At 38.3% G+C, this 16,854-nt stretch overlaps 1 protein-coding gene across 4 annotated transcripts in view; it reads left to right on the top strand.

Moving 5' to 3' along the window:
* The window catches only part of nalcn (sodium leak channel, non-selective), a 95,720-nt gene that overhangs the window by 865 nt on the left and 78,001 nt on the right, over positions 1 to 16,854 (top strand). For 3 of the 4 annotated variants that reach the window (XM_063005840.1, XM_063005839.1, XM_063005837.1), the window contains exons 2-8: positions 10,317 to 10,417; positions 10,582 to 10,643; positions 12,009 to 12,149; positions 13,228 to 13,410; positions 15,831 to 15,914; positions 16,034 to 16,173; positions 16,283 to 16,411. In XM_063005840.1, the coding sequence (XP_062861910.1) occupies positions 10,602 to 10,643; positions 12,009 to 12,149; positions 13,228 to 13,410; positions 15,831 to 15,914; positions 16,034 to 16,173; positions 16,283 to 16,411 (719 nt within the window). In that variant the 5' untranslated portion in view covers positions 10,317 to 10,417; positions 10,582 to 10,601. The remainder of the gene's footprint in view (positions 1 to 10,316; positions 10,418 to 10,581; positions 10,644 to 12,008; positions 12,150 to 13,227; positions 13,411 to 15,830; positions 15,915 to 16,033; positions 16,174 to 16,282; positions 16,412 to 16,854) is intronic. The other variant, XM_063005838.1, reaches the window with a different exon arrangement.

The raw sequence follows: 16,854 nt of genomic DNA, 5'->3' as shown, positions 1-16,854 counted from the left end.
TGAGAATTCGTGATTGATATGATTGCAGAAGCCGCACAATGTAGAAAGTCCATTATAATTAAATTCATTAATAATAACTTAATTACCGTAACAAACAGTCCATATGGTCACTTAAAGCCTTCCAAACTATAGAATATTTATAACTTTTGTTGTATAACAGTTTTTTGTTGCTAATGTTTCTACCGGATAGATATAAAATGAGCTTTAAAGACATGACATTAAACACATTTAATGATAATTGATAGTTTAAATGTTAGAACTGTGACAGTGCAATGCATGCAATGTTGACTGCAGAGAAATGTGTTTTTAAAAGTGTTTTTAATAAAATTATGCAAAATGCCAGTAGTTTAGGGTTTTGTTGAAACCTTTATTATACAATATGGAACTCTGGATGGGGCTATTTTTGTTAGAGCACCATTTTACACTCACCTTTCCATTCACAATAAAGTGTTTGTAGTGTTAGTGTATTTGCATATTTCTGTAAAAGTAGGTGACTTGTACCGATATTAAATAAATAAACATTCTAGCTACAGTGGGGCCAAAAAGTATTTAGTCAGCCACTGATTGTGCAAGTTCTCCTACTTAGAAAGATGAGAGAGGTCTGTAATTTTCATCATAGGTACACTTCAACTATGAGAGACAAAATGAGAAAAAAAAATCCAGGAAATCACATTGTAGGATTTTTAAAGAATTTATTTGTAAATTATGGTGGAAAATAAGTATTTGGTCACCCACAAACAAGCAAGATTTCTGGCTCTCACAGACCTGTAACTTCTTCTTTAAGAAGCTCTTCTGTCCTCCACTCGTTACCTGTATTAATGGCACCTGTTTGACCTCATTATCTGTATAAAAGACACCTGTCCACAGCCTCAAACAGTCAGACTCCAAACTCAACCATGGTTAAGACCAAAGAGCTGTCGAAGGACACCAGGAAGAAAATTGTAGACCTGCACCAGGCTGGGAAGAGTGAATCTACAATAGGCAAGCAGGTTGGTGTGAATAAATCAACTGTGGGAGCAATTGTAAGAAAATGGAAGACATACAAGACCATTGATAATCTCCCTCGATCTGGGTCCCCATGCAAGATCTCATCCCGTGGGGTCAAAATGATCATGAGAACGGTGAGCAAAAATCCCAGAACTACACGGAGGGACCTGATGAATGACCTGCAGAGAGCTGGGACCAAAGTAACAAAGGCTACCATTAGTAACACACTACGCTGAGAGGGACTCAAATCCTGCAGTGCCAGGCGTGTCCCCCTGCTTAAGCCAGTACATGTCCAGGCCCGTCTGAAGTTTGCCAGAGAGCATATGGATGATCCAGAAGAGGATTGGGAGAATATCATGGTCAGATGAAACCAAAATGGAACTTTTTGGTAAAAACTCAACTCGTCGTGTTTGGAGGAAGAAGAATGCTGAGTTACATCCCAAGAACACCATACCTACTGTGAAGCATGGGGGTGGAAACATCATGCTTTGGGGCTGTTTTTCTGCAAAGGGGACAGGACGACTGATCCGTGTTAAGGGAAGAATGAACGGGGCCATGTATCGTGAGATTTTAAGCCAAAACGTCCTTCCATCAGTGAGAGCATTGAAGATGGAACGTGGCTGGGTCTTCCAGCATGACAATGATCCCAAACACACCGCTCGGGCAACGAAGGAGTGGCTCCGTAAAAAGCATTTCAAGGTCCTGGAGTGGCCTAGCCAGTCTCCAGACCTCAACCCCATAGAAAATTTGTGGAGGGAGTTGAAAGTCTGTGTTGCCCAGTGACAGCCCCAAAACATCACTGCTCTAGAGGAGATCTGCATGGAGGAATGGGCCAAAATACCAGCTACAGTGTGTGCAAACCTGGTGAAGACTTACAGGAAACGTTTGACCTCTGTCATTGCCAACAAAGGTTATGTTACAAAGTATTGAGTTGAACTTTTGTTATTGACCAAATTCTTATTTTCCACCATAATTTACAAATAAATTCTTTAAAAATCCTACAATGGGATTTCCTGGATTTTTTTTTCTCATTTTGTCTCTCATAGTTACGGAGCCCCTTAGGGGTCACTAAGGAAAAAAATATATATGAAGAGCGTAATCCGTACCCTAGGTTTAGTAATCCGTACCCTCGGTTTAGTAATCCGTACCCTCGGTTTAGTAAACCGTACGCTCGGTTTAGTAATCCGTACCCTCGGTTTAGTAAACCGTACCCTCGGTTTAGTAATCCGTACCCTCGGTTTAGTAAACCGTACCCTCGGTTTAGTAAACCGTACGCACGGATTGTCTGCGCTACAAGTTTTACTGTGCGCCCACACCCCGTTTTACGGTAATACAGTTGCGAAGCATTGAAGAGGATAAAGCATCTTTTTGCAGCTTAATATACTATATATTAGATATAATAACACACACACACACACACACACACATATATATATATCTACAGTATATGTGTGTGTGTGTGTGTGTGAGTGTGTGTGTTATATATATATATATATATAGAGGCAACAAAAGACATACCATGGTAAAATTATTCAAATGTAAAATTTTAAAATACCATTAAAACAAGTGGAATTGTTACAGACCAATTTGAAAGGTCTAAAATAAGCAAATCAAATTATTATCAGAGCACTCCACTTTTTTCTTTAAGAGCATTAACTCTTTTATTAATGGAATACATTTCAGACATCTTTACTGTAGTAATCTGGGGTGATGGGATAGCAAACTTATTAAAAAGTCAAATCAATAACAATAAATAAACAATAAATCAATAAATCAATAAATAACACTAGTACTTATCTTGTGATTTTGAGACTATTTTACCCTAGGAATTTAGAATAATAGGATTATTACCAACGTAAAGTAAAATGCAAATCAAATTATTATCAAATCACCCCATCAGACTCTTAAAGAATACTTCTACTTACTGACTTTATGAGTCTCAGACATTTATACTGTACATTTCACTTTACGTTAGTTTGCAATCCTATTATTCCAAATTCCTAAGGTAAAATACTCTCAAATCACAAGCTGAGTACTCGTGTTATTTATGATTGTGGGGTGGCATTTGATAAGATTTTGATTTGACTTTTTAATAAGTTTGCTATCCCATCACCCCAGCTGTAAAAATATGCTTTATTCTCTTCAATGCTTCGCAACTGTATTACCGTAAAACGGGGTGTGGGCGCACAGTAAAATTTGTAGCGCAGACAATCCGTGCGTACGGTTTACTAAACCGAGGGTACGGATTACTAAACCGAGGGTACGGATTACTAAACCGAGGGTACGGATTACTAAACCGAGGGTACGGATTACTAAACCGAGGGTACGGATTACTAAACCGAGGGTACGGATTACTAAACCGTGCGTACGGTTTACTAAACCGAGGGTACGGATTACTAAACCGAGGGTACGGATTACTAAACCGTGCGTACGGTTTACTAAACCGAGGGTACGGATTACTAAACCGAGGGTACGGATTTTGTCTTCACATATTTTTTTTCCTTAGTGACCCCTAAGGGGCTCCATACATAGTTGAAGTGTAGCTATGATGAAAATTACAGACCTCTCTCATCTTTCTAAGTAGGAGAACTTGCACAATCAGTGGCTGACTAAATACTTTTTGGCCCCACTGTAGGTGTTCATTTTTGCAGACCTTTCACATAGTTAGATAATCAGTAAGTAACCAGTATCAGTAAGTTAATCCAATATACAGCATATTCATGTAGTAATTTGCTCTGTTTGGTTTCATGTCTTTTCATTTTAAAATTTCATTTTATTGTTTTTGTATTTGTGAGTGGATCTAAAGCAAGAATTCATGTAGAATTCAGGGGCTTTTTATTGGTTATGTTTTTAATTTAGGTGTAGAATAATTATGATCACCTCTAAAACACACATACCTTTATTTAAATATAATTTATGAACCTTGTTGAAACAAGCAATTCATGTATTATTTAATCTGCTGTTATTGGGTCCTCATGACTATTGCTTATTTGTTAAAGTGCTCCAGGTCATTTATTTGAAACAAGAAAAAATACAATTCTTATTTTTGCACTTTAAAGTATTCAATTTAGGTTTTAAGTGCACAATACTAATTAAAATGTGAATGTGAAACCCCACACTGGCTTAGGTGAAAGGTCTATACAGTAGATTCACAAAGTAGATAGATAGATAGATAGATAGATAGACAGATAGATAGATAGATAGATTGATTTATTGATTGATTGATTGATTGATTGATTGATTGATTGATAGATAGATAGGTTGATAGGTTGATAGATAGATTGATAGATAGATAGATAGATAGATAGATATATATATATATATAGATAGATAGATAGATAGATAGATAGATAGATAGATAGATAGATAGATAGATAGATAGAGATAGATAGATAGATAGATAGATAGATAGATAGATAGATAGATAGATAGATAGATAGAGATAGATAGATAGATAGATAGATAGATGATAGATAGATAGATAGATAGATAGATAGATAGATAGATAGATAGATAGATGATAGATAGATAGATAGATAGATAGATAGATAGATAGATAGATGATAGATAGATAGATAGATAGATAGATAGATAGATAAAGAGATAAAGATAGATAGATAGATAGATAGATAGATAGATAGATAGATAGATAGATAGATAGATAGAGAGAGAGAGAGAGAGAGATAGATAGATAGATAGATAGATAGATAGATAGATAGAGATAGATAGATAGATAGATAGATAGATAGATAGATAGATAGATAGATAGATAGATAGATAGAGATAGATAGATAGATAGATAGATAGATAGATAGATAGATAGATAGATAGATGATAGATAGATAGATAGATAGATAGATAGATAGATAGATAGATATAGATACAGTGTATCACAAAAGTGAGTACACCCCTCACATTTCTGCAAATATTTCATTATATCTTTTCATGGGATAACACTATAGACATGAAACTTGGATATAACTTAGAGTAGTCAGTGTACAGCTTGTATAGCAGTGTAGATTTACTGTCTTCTGAAAATAACTCAACACACAGCCATTAATGTCTAAATAGCTGGCAACATAAGTGAGTACACCCCACAGTGAACATGTCCAAATTGTGCCCAAATGTGTCGTTGTCCCTCCCTGGTGTCATGTGTCAAGGTCCCAGGTGTAAATGGGGAGCAGGGCTGTTAAATTTGGTGTTTTGGGTACAATTCTCTCATACTGGCCACTGGATATTCAACATGGCACCTCATGGCAAAGAACTCTCTGAGGATGTGAGAAATAGAATTGTTGCTCTCCACAAAGATGGCCTGGGCTATAAGAAGATTGCTAACACCCTGAAACGGAGCTACAGCATGGTGGCCAAGGTCATACAGCGGTTTTCCAGGACAGGTTCCACTCGGAACAGGCTTCGCCAGGGTCGACCAAAGAAGTTGAGTCCACGTGTTCGGCATCATATCCAGAGGTTGGCTTTAAAAAATAGACACATGAGTGCTGCCAGCATTGCTGCAGAGGTTGAAGACGTGGGAGGTCAGCCTGTCAGTGCTCAGACCATACGCCGCACACTGCATCAACTCGGTCTGCATGGTCGTCATCCCAGAAGGAAGCTGATGCACAAGAAAGCCAGCAAACAGTTTGCTGAAAACAAGCAGTCCAAGAACATGGATTACTGGAATGCCCTGTGGTCTGACGAGACCAAGATAAACTTGTTTGGCTCAGATGGTGTCCAGCATGTGTGGCGGCGCCCTGGTGAGAAGTACCAAGACAACTGTATCTTGCCTACAGTCAAGCATGGTGGTGGTAGCATCATGGTCTTGGGCTGCATGAGTGTTGCTGGCACTGGGGAGCTGCAGTTCAGTGAGGGAAACATGAATTTCAACATGTACTGTGACATTCTGAAACAGAGCATGATCCCCTCCCTTCAAAAACTGGGCCTCATGGCAGTTTTCCAACAGGATAACGACCCCAAAAACAACCTCCAAGATGACAACTGCCTTGCTGAGGAAGCTGAAGGTAAAGGTGATGGACTAAACCCAATTGAGCACCTGTGGCGCATCCTCAAGTGGAAGGTGGAGGAGTTCAAGGTGTCTAACATCCACCAGCTCCGTGATGTCATCATGGAGGAGTGGAAGAGGATTCCAGTAGCAACCTGTGCAGCTCTGGTGAATTCCATGCCCAGGAGGGTAAAGGCAGTGCTGGATAATAATGGTGGTCACACAAAATATTGACACTTTGGGCACAATTTGGACATGTTCACTGTGGGGTGTACTCACTTATGTTGCCAGCCATTTAGACATTAATGGCTGTGTGTTGAGTTATTTTCAGAAGACAGTAAATCTACACTGCTATTCAAGTTGTACACTGACTACTCTAAGTTATATCCAAGTTTCATGTCTATAGTGTTGTCCCATGAAAAGATATAATGAAATATTTGCAGAAATGTGAGGGGTGTACTCACTATTGTGATACACTGTAGATAGATAGATAGATAGATAGATAGATAGATAGATAGATAGATAGATAGATAGATAGATAAAGAGATAAAGATAGATAGATAGATAGATAGATAGATAGATAGATAGATAGATAGAGATAGATAGATAGATAGATAGATAGATAGATAGATAGATAGATAAAGAGATAAAGATAGATAGATAGATAGATAGATAGATAGATAGATAGATAGATAGATAGAGATAGATAGATAGATAGATAGATAGATAGATAGATAGATAGATTGATAGATAGATAGATAGATAGATAGATAGATAGATAGATAGATGATAGATAGATAGATAGATAGATAGATAGATAGATAGATAAAGAGATAAAGATAGATAGATAGATAGATAGATAGATAGATAGATAGATAGATAGATAGATAGATATATAGATATAGATAGATAGATAGATAGATAGATAGATAGATAGATAGATAGATAGATAGATGATAGATAGATAGATAGATAGATAGATAGATGATAGATAGATAGATAGATAGATAGATAGATAGATAGATAGATGATAGATAGATAGATAGATAGATGATAGATAGATAGATAGATAGATGATAGATAGATAGATAGATAGATAGATAGATAGATAGATAGATGATAGATAGATAGATAGATAGATGATAGATAGATAGATAGATAGATAGATGATAGATAGATAGATAGATAGATAGATAGATAGATAGATAGATAGATAGATATATAGATATAGATAGATAGATAGATAGATAGATAGATAGATAGATAGATAGATGATAGATAGATAGATAGATAGATAGATAGATAGATAGATAGATGATAGATAGATAGATAGATAGATGATAGATAGATAGATAGATAGATAGATAGATAGATAGATAAAGAGATAAAGATAGATAGATAGATAGATAGATAGATAGATAGATAGATAGATAGATAGATAGATAGATCACTTTATTAATCTCTAAGGGAAAGTCAGGTATTACAGCAGCTCAAGGTACACTATAATAAAAACAAAAGTATTAAACTAAAATAAAATATGTAGGGTAGGTAGAATGACTGTAAATTACTATGCTATTTATCACTATACTATCATGAAAGTGTAATGTGCAGTGAATATTAATAAATGTGCAAATGTAGGCTACATAAAAAGAGTGGCAGATCATGCTCCATGAGTCTGTGCTGATAGTCCTGATTAGAGATGGGACGATCGGGGTTTTTGGCACCGATTCCGATCTCTGATCTCCTTTCAGGGACATAGCCGATAGCCGATTGCGATCGGGGGTGGGGTGGGGTGGGGGCTGGGGGGGTAGCAGTAAATAAAATAAATAAACTTAAAAAGAGCCTCACAGTGAAGATAAACCGGAGCAGCGCGCGCGTGTGTGTGTGTGTGCGCCTTTAGAAGAGACGCTTTGTTCACAGTATCGCTATAAGTGATTCATTGATTCACGAGTCATTTTTCGCGAAGCGTAAGTTTCTCTTCTCAGTTATCTCTCCGTGTTTACTGTTATTACTTAAATGTCGTGGTTTTAAATAAACACCAACTACTACAGAACATTTTGTGTGACTCTCTTACATTAAAAAGCTTCATTAAAAAGCTTAATTAAACTGCTATTACCACAGATCTGTAACCGACCGTCAGACTCGTTCCGTCTAAGGAGCTAAAAGTTCAGCAGATGATCCTGAACTAACGAATTTGGTAATGAATAAACTTTTGCCTCTGATTGGCTCTGTAACGTTTTCTGTTCTCATCTACATCACAAGTAAGAACCACTCACGATTTACCAAAGTGAACCAGGAGTTTATATAACGTGCTGATAGAATCGACTCAGATGTGACCGGGTTGAATTATCTTTTTAAAGTAAATATTACAATCAGCAAAATTACATCGTATGTATGATGCACAACGTTAATGATGTTATTTTAGGTCATGAAGAGCTTTCACTGTGGTTTCTGTATGATTGTTGATGAATGGTGATGTGATGGTTGGCGCGTCGTAGCTCAAAGTCTGGATCAATCCACTGAGCTGTTAACTTAACATGGTCTTTATATATCACACGATCGGATCGGATTTTTTTATAAAAAATCGGCCGATACCGATTCGTAGCCGATCGATCGTCCCATCTCTAGTCCTGATAGTGGCCTCAGTGTGCTATGATGTTCCAACACAGTGAAGAAGTGTGTACAGTGTAATCGCTGTTGGCACAAACAATCTCCTTTACTGTTCCTTGTTAAATTTAATTGGACATTTATTGGACGTGTGCAATAGCTCTTTTTCTGCTTCGGTTTTGTTTAAGTGCTTTTTATTTTTTTATATTATATTTGTATATAGTAGTACTCTTGTTTGCTGTTGTTGTTTTTCCTTGCACCGAGGGGGGGGGTTGTATTTCAATTTCATTGTGTAAGTGTACAAGTACAATATGCAATGACAATAAAAGGATTCGTATTCGATTCGTATTCGTTACAGCAGAGCTGGACCAAAGCCCCTTTGGTAGCAATTACAGCTGCAGCTCTTTTTTGGTTACGTCTCTACAAGCTTTGAACATTGCCATATTCCGAGATGTGAAATTTACACTGTGCAGTGTACATCCAGAGATGTTTAATTGGGTTTAAAATCTGGGCTTCGGCCAATGAAAATTAAATCTACATCATAATGAAGTGTGCAAAATTTAAGCCGTCTAAAATCCACTGTAATTCTATACGTTGGATATTTGGACCTTTTGCTGGCTCTAAACAGTACCATAGATATGGAAAAAAAAAAGATAATTTATCATGCTATTGTTTAAAAGAGTAGATACCCAACACCATAATTATTATTGCTCTGTGATTACCTGTGATAAAAATGTCTAATTGTGGTTCTTCACAACTTAAAACTGAATTACAGGATGAACACATTGTAATGTGAGATTTAGTTGGCCTCAAACCTCCACCACCTCATGCTAAAATGTAGCAATTAGAGCCTGTCCTGCACATTGTGTTAGACTCTGCAAAGCGTTTTTGAGAATGACAGACAGAAACAAAATAAATATTTAAAACATGACTTTTAATTCTTTGTATGTGGTTATTAAATGATGATTTCTTGTAAAGATTAGTCAGAAGTGTAGTTTCAGTAGTAGCTCAGTGGTTAAGCTACTGGACTAGTGATCAGAAGAATGCTGGTTCAATCACCACCACTGCCAAGATGGCACTCTTGGGCCCCAAGCAAGGCCCTCAACCCTCAATTGCTTGCAAGTTTCTTTAGTTAAAAAGGTGACAGCTAACACTAGGGATGTAACGATGCACCACAAGACAGTTAAAAATCGATTTACATGTGTAACGATTCAAATCGGTTTACATGTATAATGAATCGATATTCACTTTAAACAGTAGACTGGCACTATTCACCTTGCCTGGTTGACGTCACTACAGGGTTGCCAGGTTCTGAATTTTCCAGCCAAATGTATTTATGTGAGGATACTTTCTTTATTTGTATTATTCATTTATTTATTTAATATGGGATTTTTTTTTAAATGTCATTTCAGTATTTCAGAAAATGTGCAGCATTGTTTTGCATAGTTTGTACCTACCTCAGAAATGAAAGGACATTCATTATTTAGATGAATAAAAGATAAGCACAAATACAGTATTTTATTTTTTTAAAGAGAAATAATAAAAGGAAATGTCATAATTTGTCTTCAATTTGATTTTGTTTAAAAAAAAAAAATACAAAATCGGGAAAAAATTGTATCATGAACCCAATATCGTATTGCATTGTGGGTAGAGTGTATCATTACATCCCTAGCTAACACTTAATCTAATCTAATGTTTTTTTTTGCTTTTTATTATTTTTGTACAGCAGAACAGGAAGGATCCCAACACAAACTGGCCAACAACTTTTCATACTGGTATCCACTCCTCTTTATCCTGGGGATGAGCGCACCAATGAGGAGCCTGACCGTGAGTCACATGGCCGAACAATCCCATCTGTCCAGAACACGCCAATTAAATGTTGCATATATGCTCTGTCTGTCGTGGTGGACATTACCTGTCGATATGATCACACTGTACATGTTGGTACCCCATAAATGCCATGTTGACTAACTGTTGTGTGTTATTTACAGGGTATGCCTGATCGCATGTTATGTGCAGTGCTGGAGCAATTTCAGCTTTACATTTCCCGTTGGTATGTGCGCTTTGTTTCAGTTAGTGTCAGATATCCATGTACATGATCATTCACTGGGAGAACGGCCATTCTTCCATACTCTAGTCAACCTCCGTAGTGGTGGGCTGGGGGTTTGTTTGTACGGGTAAAGATCAGGGTGATCTTTGCTGAAGGTAAGTGGGTTTACTGGTGTGGAGTGGACGGTGTTAAGTGTTCTTCGTGTGCTTTATTGTGATCCACGTTGGATGTAACAGAAAAATGCATATTGTCTGTTATGTTGTAATGCACATTCGCAGTGACGTTTTGAAAAACATGAGCTTTCTATCTTCATTTGCATGGCAGTGTAGACATTATTGCATCCGACTTTCTCATTCAAGGTGTTATTGTAATTCTTTGATCATAGCTTGCACCAGGATCACCAGTTCTTACAGATTAAATATTTACATTTTTGTATGTAATTCATTGAACATTGTTTCTTGTAGAAAAAATAATTATAATAAAATAAATGAAAATACGGTGCACTTTCTTTGTAATGATAACCAAGCCTTTCATTCTATTTACAGCCAACATTTAAAGCCAACAGTTCGCCATTGGGGTGGCACAACAGTATAATGTTCTAGCTAATAATTACGGAGAGCTTGAGTCTCTGAGCTGCTACCGGTCTGGTCGATCATCCAGTAACTTCACACTTTTTAGAGGGTACGGGTGCTAGTCTGCTGCAGTCTTCAGCCAGCGTGGTGGTGGATAAACAAATCTCATTGGGAGAAAGCGGGGGGTGGGGATGTAAACATCTGTATATGCAACTTCTGTGTTGTAATCCAAAATTTCATATTCGTTCAATTTTTTTATTAGCCTCTTTATCCTGGTTAGGGTCGTAGTGAGTCCTTGGACAGGATGCCAGTCCATTGCAGGGCTTTGGCCATACCGCCAACCAGACAAAGCCCGGCCGGGCATTTATACAGCTAATAGCACCACTGAGATCTAAACCTGGATTCCAGTGGTGGTGGGCCAGCAAAATAAACCTCTGTGTCATGAGACAAGACACCAATACATGGCTGGGCCTCAACCTTCCCCTCCCACCTCAGACGTCGACAATCATGTCTGTATATAAATGCCTGACTGGCTGATAGCACAGCTGGGGATTTGAGCCCTGGATCCCAGCTGTAGTGGGCTACTGTGAATATTGAATATTATTATTAGTGCCGCTCCATGAATATTATTTGTTATGAAATAATCATCATCTAAATTTCCAGAATTACAGTAAGCTGAGCAAATATCTCTTAAATACAGTCTTAAAGCTGCTCATAAAAATGAACCTTATTGTAGCTTGGCTGCTGTCTGCTTTTCAAGTCAATATTGGTACCGTTGTGGCTCTGTTTTTTTTAGATTCACTCGCTCTATAGCACGGCAAGTCCCAGCATGCTGAAGAGAAAGCAAAGCTCGCGGGTTGAGGCGCCGCCGATGACGGACTTTGGACCTGATGAAACGCTCACCGACAGTGCTGATATCCTCTGGATAAACAAAGCAGTAAGTGAAACGTAATCTAAATGAGTTTGTGCTGTATACGGTGACCTAAGATGGATTCAGACTCCTAAAGTCTTTTTGAATTTTATTATTTCAGATCAGATATTTCAGATATAATATCATCAGTTTCTCCTGTTGATCTGTAAAAAGTGTGGAGCTAAAATCACCAAATGTTAATTCAGCTTCGTTATTTCACAATTAAAAAATACTTCTGTGAATCTTTGTGAGGTTTTAAGTATGACTACAAAAAGTCAGAGACGTTGAAAGCCCACAGTCCCCTCGAAAATAATTGCCACCCCTGCTAAGGGTGAGTCAACAGGATTATAAGAAATTCACCTTCTGGAAATTGAGACTTTCATGCTTTACCACCACTTTATCCTGGTCAGTCACTGGGCACAATGCAGTAACACACCCCAGATAGGTTGCCAGTTACCTCCCCTTCAGACACAGCCAACAATGTCTGTATGTAGACGCCTGGTCGGTCGATAGCACCACTCTCGCTGGGTTAGCGTTTTTAACTGCTGTGTGACCCAAGTGCCCACCCAAACAAATAAACGACGAGAAAGTAAATTTAATAAAAGAAATAAAAAAACTAAAGTAATTTCATGCTATGAAAAAAATCCCTTATCACAAATTTGTTGGCACTTGAAATTCTTAGAAACAAAATGTAATTAAAGCATTTTTTCAATTCTATTTTACTTTTTTAAGTTGATCAGGGTCTCGACTGGGGTATATATGAGGCGACACTAAAGGCACATGGACCCACCTCCTAATTATTGATTGTACAGTATAATTATTTGAACATCTATTTTGAGTCAGGCTTTCTTTTTCCAAAATTGGTGCCTGACCTCACCAAATGTGCTTAAATTCCCACAGACACATTCCAGAATTCTGTGGAAAGAGTGATAGTTGATATAGACACAATGTTTTAATTAACAATAAGGGTGGCTGGGGGTGGATGGGTAGATGGAGAAGGTGTTTCCAAACCCAAAAGTAGCAGCACATAAATAGACGTTGTCTGTATAATGGCTGGTGTCTTGGTGACATGATAAAGGGTGTGATTTCGATGCTATCTTTTCAGTGGGTGCACTCTCTGCTGCGGGCCTGCGCCATAATCAGTGTCATCTCGGTGTGCATGAACACGCCCAAAACGTTCGAGCACTACCCACCCCTGCAGTACGTCACCTTCACCCTGGACACGCTGCTCATGTTTCTCTACACGGCCGAGATGATTGCAAAGATGCACATCAGGGGCATCGTCAAGGTAACGTACCTGGCTACTGATTTACACAGAGTTTTATGGATTTAAACAAAATAGGTTGCCGATTGATGAAAGACCCTTAATTACTAATTAGTGGATGGCTTAACTGACAAATCAAGTATAATGAGCACACGGAGAGGCACTGAGCAGTGAATCATTCGCTTCTGGAACATGCAAACAAGACAGGCAATTAAAATGCAAACGAGGTCTACTGAAAGTGGATATTTTTAAGGATTATTTCAGGCTAACAGGTAAACCACAAATCCTAAATACGTCAATACTTGACCTTTTATTTTGGCTAGTTTGGTTTTATTTTGGCTAGTTTTGGAGTCCTTGGTGGGACTTTTGAACTTACTTTGCCGCCCGTATCTTGTATGAGCACAAACTGATTTAAAACATTTTTACTATAATTAAACATTTTCTTTGTTAATTTGCTATAACTCACCTCAGCTGCAGTGCCCACGCTGGACGGCAAGAGTGGGTGGATGATTGAGGCATGGAAGGTGTAGCTCTCTTTAAACTGCCTTTTAAAGCATTCTCTGCACCTAATCCAATGTTACAAGCATACCTTTACATTCACATTTTCTGCATTTAGCAGACGGTCTTATCCAGAGCGACTTACAGAAGTGCTTCCATAGTAAACATTTCATTTCTCTAGTTTAAGTAAACAGTCGAAGAACACAAATCTGCTGAAACCCTGATAGAACCAGTGTTTTTGTGTTTTTGTTGGAAATAGCAAAAAAATGTTTAGTAAATAAGTACAAGTCAGCTTTAAGTGTTTAGTAAAAAGGTGATGAAGGTTTTTAATCGTTTTTTAAAGACAGCAAGAGACTCAGATGTTTGGACAGACAGAGGAAGTTCATTCCACCACTTGGGTGCTAGAACAGAGAAGAGCCTTGATGCTTGTCTTCCTTTAGTCCTGGGTGGAGGATCAAGTCGAGCGAGACTGGTGGCTCGGAGGTTGCGCGGTACAGAGCGGGGTTTGATTAGACCGCGAAGATAGCTTGGGGCTGGTCCATTTTTGGCTTTGTAGGCGAGCATCAGTGTTTTAAACTGAATGCGTGCAGCTACAGGAAGCCAGTGAAGAGAACGCAGCAGTGGGGTGATGTGGCAGTGTTTGGGCTGGTTAAAAACCAGCCGGGCAGCTGCATTTTGAATGAGCTGCAAGGGTTTAATAGTGGACATAGGAGCACCTGCCAGGAGGGACCTGGCATCATACCTGGCACTCTCTTACTTATTTGCTTTTGCTGACTCACTTGGACGATGGCAGCTTTTTGGTTTTGTAGCAGTCATAGGCACTTTGTTTCAGTTTTTTTTTTCATGGGTGCCCTTGCATCGTTTTAAGCTTTTAGCTGCTGCCGGTTTGTCTTCTGTCTAGATTATCTGGTGAATGTTTGGATTGTAACTGTGGTAAACTAAGTAGCTGGCAGGGATTCCTTTTCTTTTCTCTTGAGTTTTTTTACCTGTGTTTTCATTATTTTTTTGGCGATTGTGTTGAGCACTGTGTTTTGTTTTTGTGGTGTTCTAGCCACAGTATTGTTCTGCCTTGGTTAAGCCACTAGAGATTGGGTTAATCCCAGCAGCCTTTGCAGCAGTTTGTTATGCTTTCCCACCACCGCTGCAGTCAGTCGATTGGGCATCTACACAGACATGCTTGGCTATGTTTTTTTGGGGGGTGGGGGATTAAAGCCCTGCAATGGATTGGAGCTCTATCCAGGGTATTCCTGCCTTTCATCTAGTGTTTCCCCAGTGAAAATTGGACCTACCTCAACCCTGACATGGATAGAGATGAAAGAATGGTTTTAGATCTATTTGCCACATCACTGTTGCATGAACTTTTACATGCCAGTAGTAAGGTACAGATGGAATCAAGACCACCTTTGTCTATGAATACAATTAGCTGAGGTTTAATTGTATGGAGAATTTAATACTGACCACTACTTCTGTACTGTAACCTTAGCAAATACTTCATGTATTTGTACCTTTTCAGAGTTGCCAGGTAATTTGTTCGGGGATTGTGTTAATTGGTGTAAGAAATACCCAAAATATTACATTTTTTTGTTGACTACTTTATACTTGTCAGGATTATGGTGGGTCTGGTAACACCCCACAAACACTGGGCGGAGGCAGGACTACACCAACCCATTACAGGGTATTACCTACCACACTCACTCTTTCCATCTATATGTTTATACATCTATCTTTATCTAAATATTATTGAAAATCATGATGAAGTATCTGCAGCTTACTGACCTGTAATTTATTATGTGAGCACACGCCAGGGGACTACATCTGCACACTGAATAATGCTGGCTCTCTTGTGCCCAGCTGCCCTGGCCTTTCATTAGACCCGCAGCGCAGCTGCTTTTCACCCATGGACTCTCATTATAAGCTGCATCTTATCATCCTGTTTCTGTTTCCAGGGAGATAACTCCTACGTTAAGGACCGCTGGTGCATGTTTGATGGCTTCATGGTGGTCTTTCTCTGGGTCTCGCTTGTGCTCCAGGTACAAAAGAATTCAAATATAGAACTTCAGGATAAATTGCTTCACACTTCATACTGAAATTAAAAATCATGCTGTGTAATGACTCACACTTCTTGTGTTTCCTCTGGTACTGTCTGTAGGTGTTTGAAATTGCTAAAATTGTGGATCGCATGTCTCCATGGAGAATGCTGCGCATACCCAGGGCCCTCATCATGATTCGTGCCTTTAGGATATATTTCAGATTCGAGTTGCCCCGTACTCGCATAACCAACATTCTTAAGTAAGTGTTTCATCATTGCCGGTAATCATGAGTAAACGATGGCTTGTTTAAATACTTAAATATGAATTATCTACTTGGCCATGCAGAATTCTGTCCTTTTTGTATACAGGCGATCTGGAGAGCAGATCTGGAGTGTGTCCATATTTCTGCTCTTCTTCCTGCTTCTTTATGGGATCCTGGGAGTTCAGATGTTTGGTACCTTCAATTACCACTGTGTGACCAATGATACACTTAAGGGGTAAATATCTACACAAATAATTAATGCATATTTTAGATAAGCTATCTTTTTGCAAATAATTAAACAGCTACTTATTTGAGGCAACAGGTTTAGTATGAGCTACATGAAAGGACTTTTGGCATCATTCATTTCCACCTTTAAATTACAGTGGTACCTTGAAACCCAACGTCAGTTGGTTCTAGGAGTGGCATTGAGTTTAAAAGACTTTGAGTTTCAAGGTATTTTTTCAGGGAAATCTGTTAATGCATTCCAAGGTCCCGTGGAACTGCATATAATTCATTCCCATGGAACTGCATATAATTCATAATTTCTTAACATCAGTCTATGAAGAAGTAAACTGAATCACTAAATAAAAACAAGTCATAAACGACTCTTTTCAAACGGATTATTCACTGGAATTGTTTTGCTCACTCTATTTCATTATGGTTTTATATGTGAGAGCA

This window comes from Trichomycterus rosablanca, chromosome 12, assembly GCF_030014385.1.
Source record: "Trichomycterus rosablanca isolate fTriRos1 chromosome 12, fTriRos1.hap1, whole genome shotgun sequence".
NCBI classification, from domain to species: Eukaryota; Metazoa; Chordata; class Actinopteri; order Siluriformes; family Trichomycteridae; genus Trichomycterus; species Trichomycterus rosablanca.
This window is presented reverse-complemented; position numbering and strand designations above follow the sequence as displayed.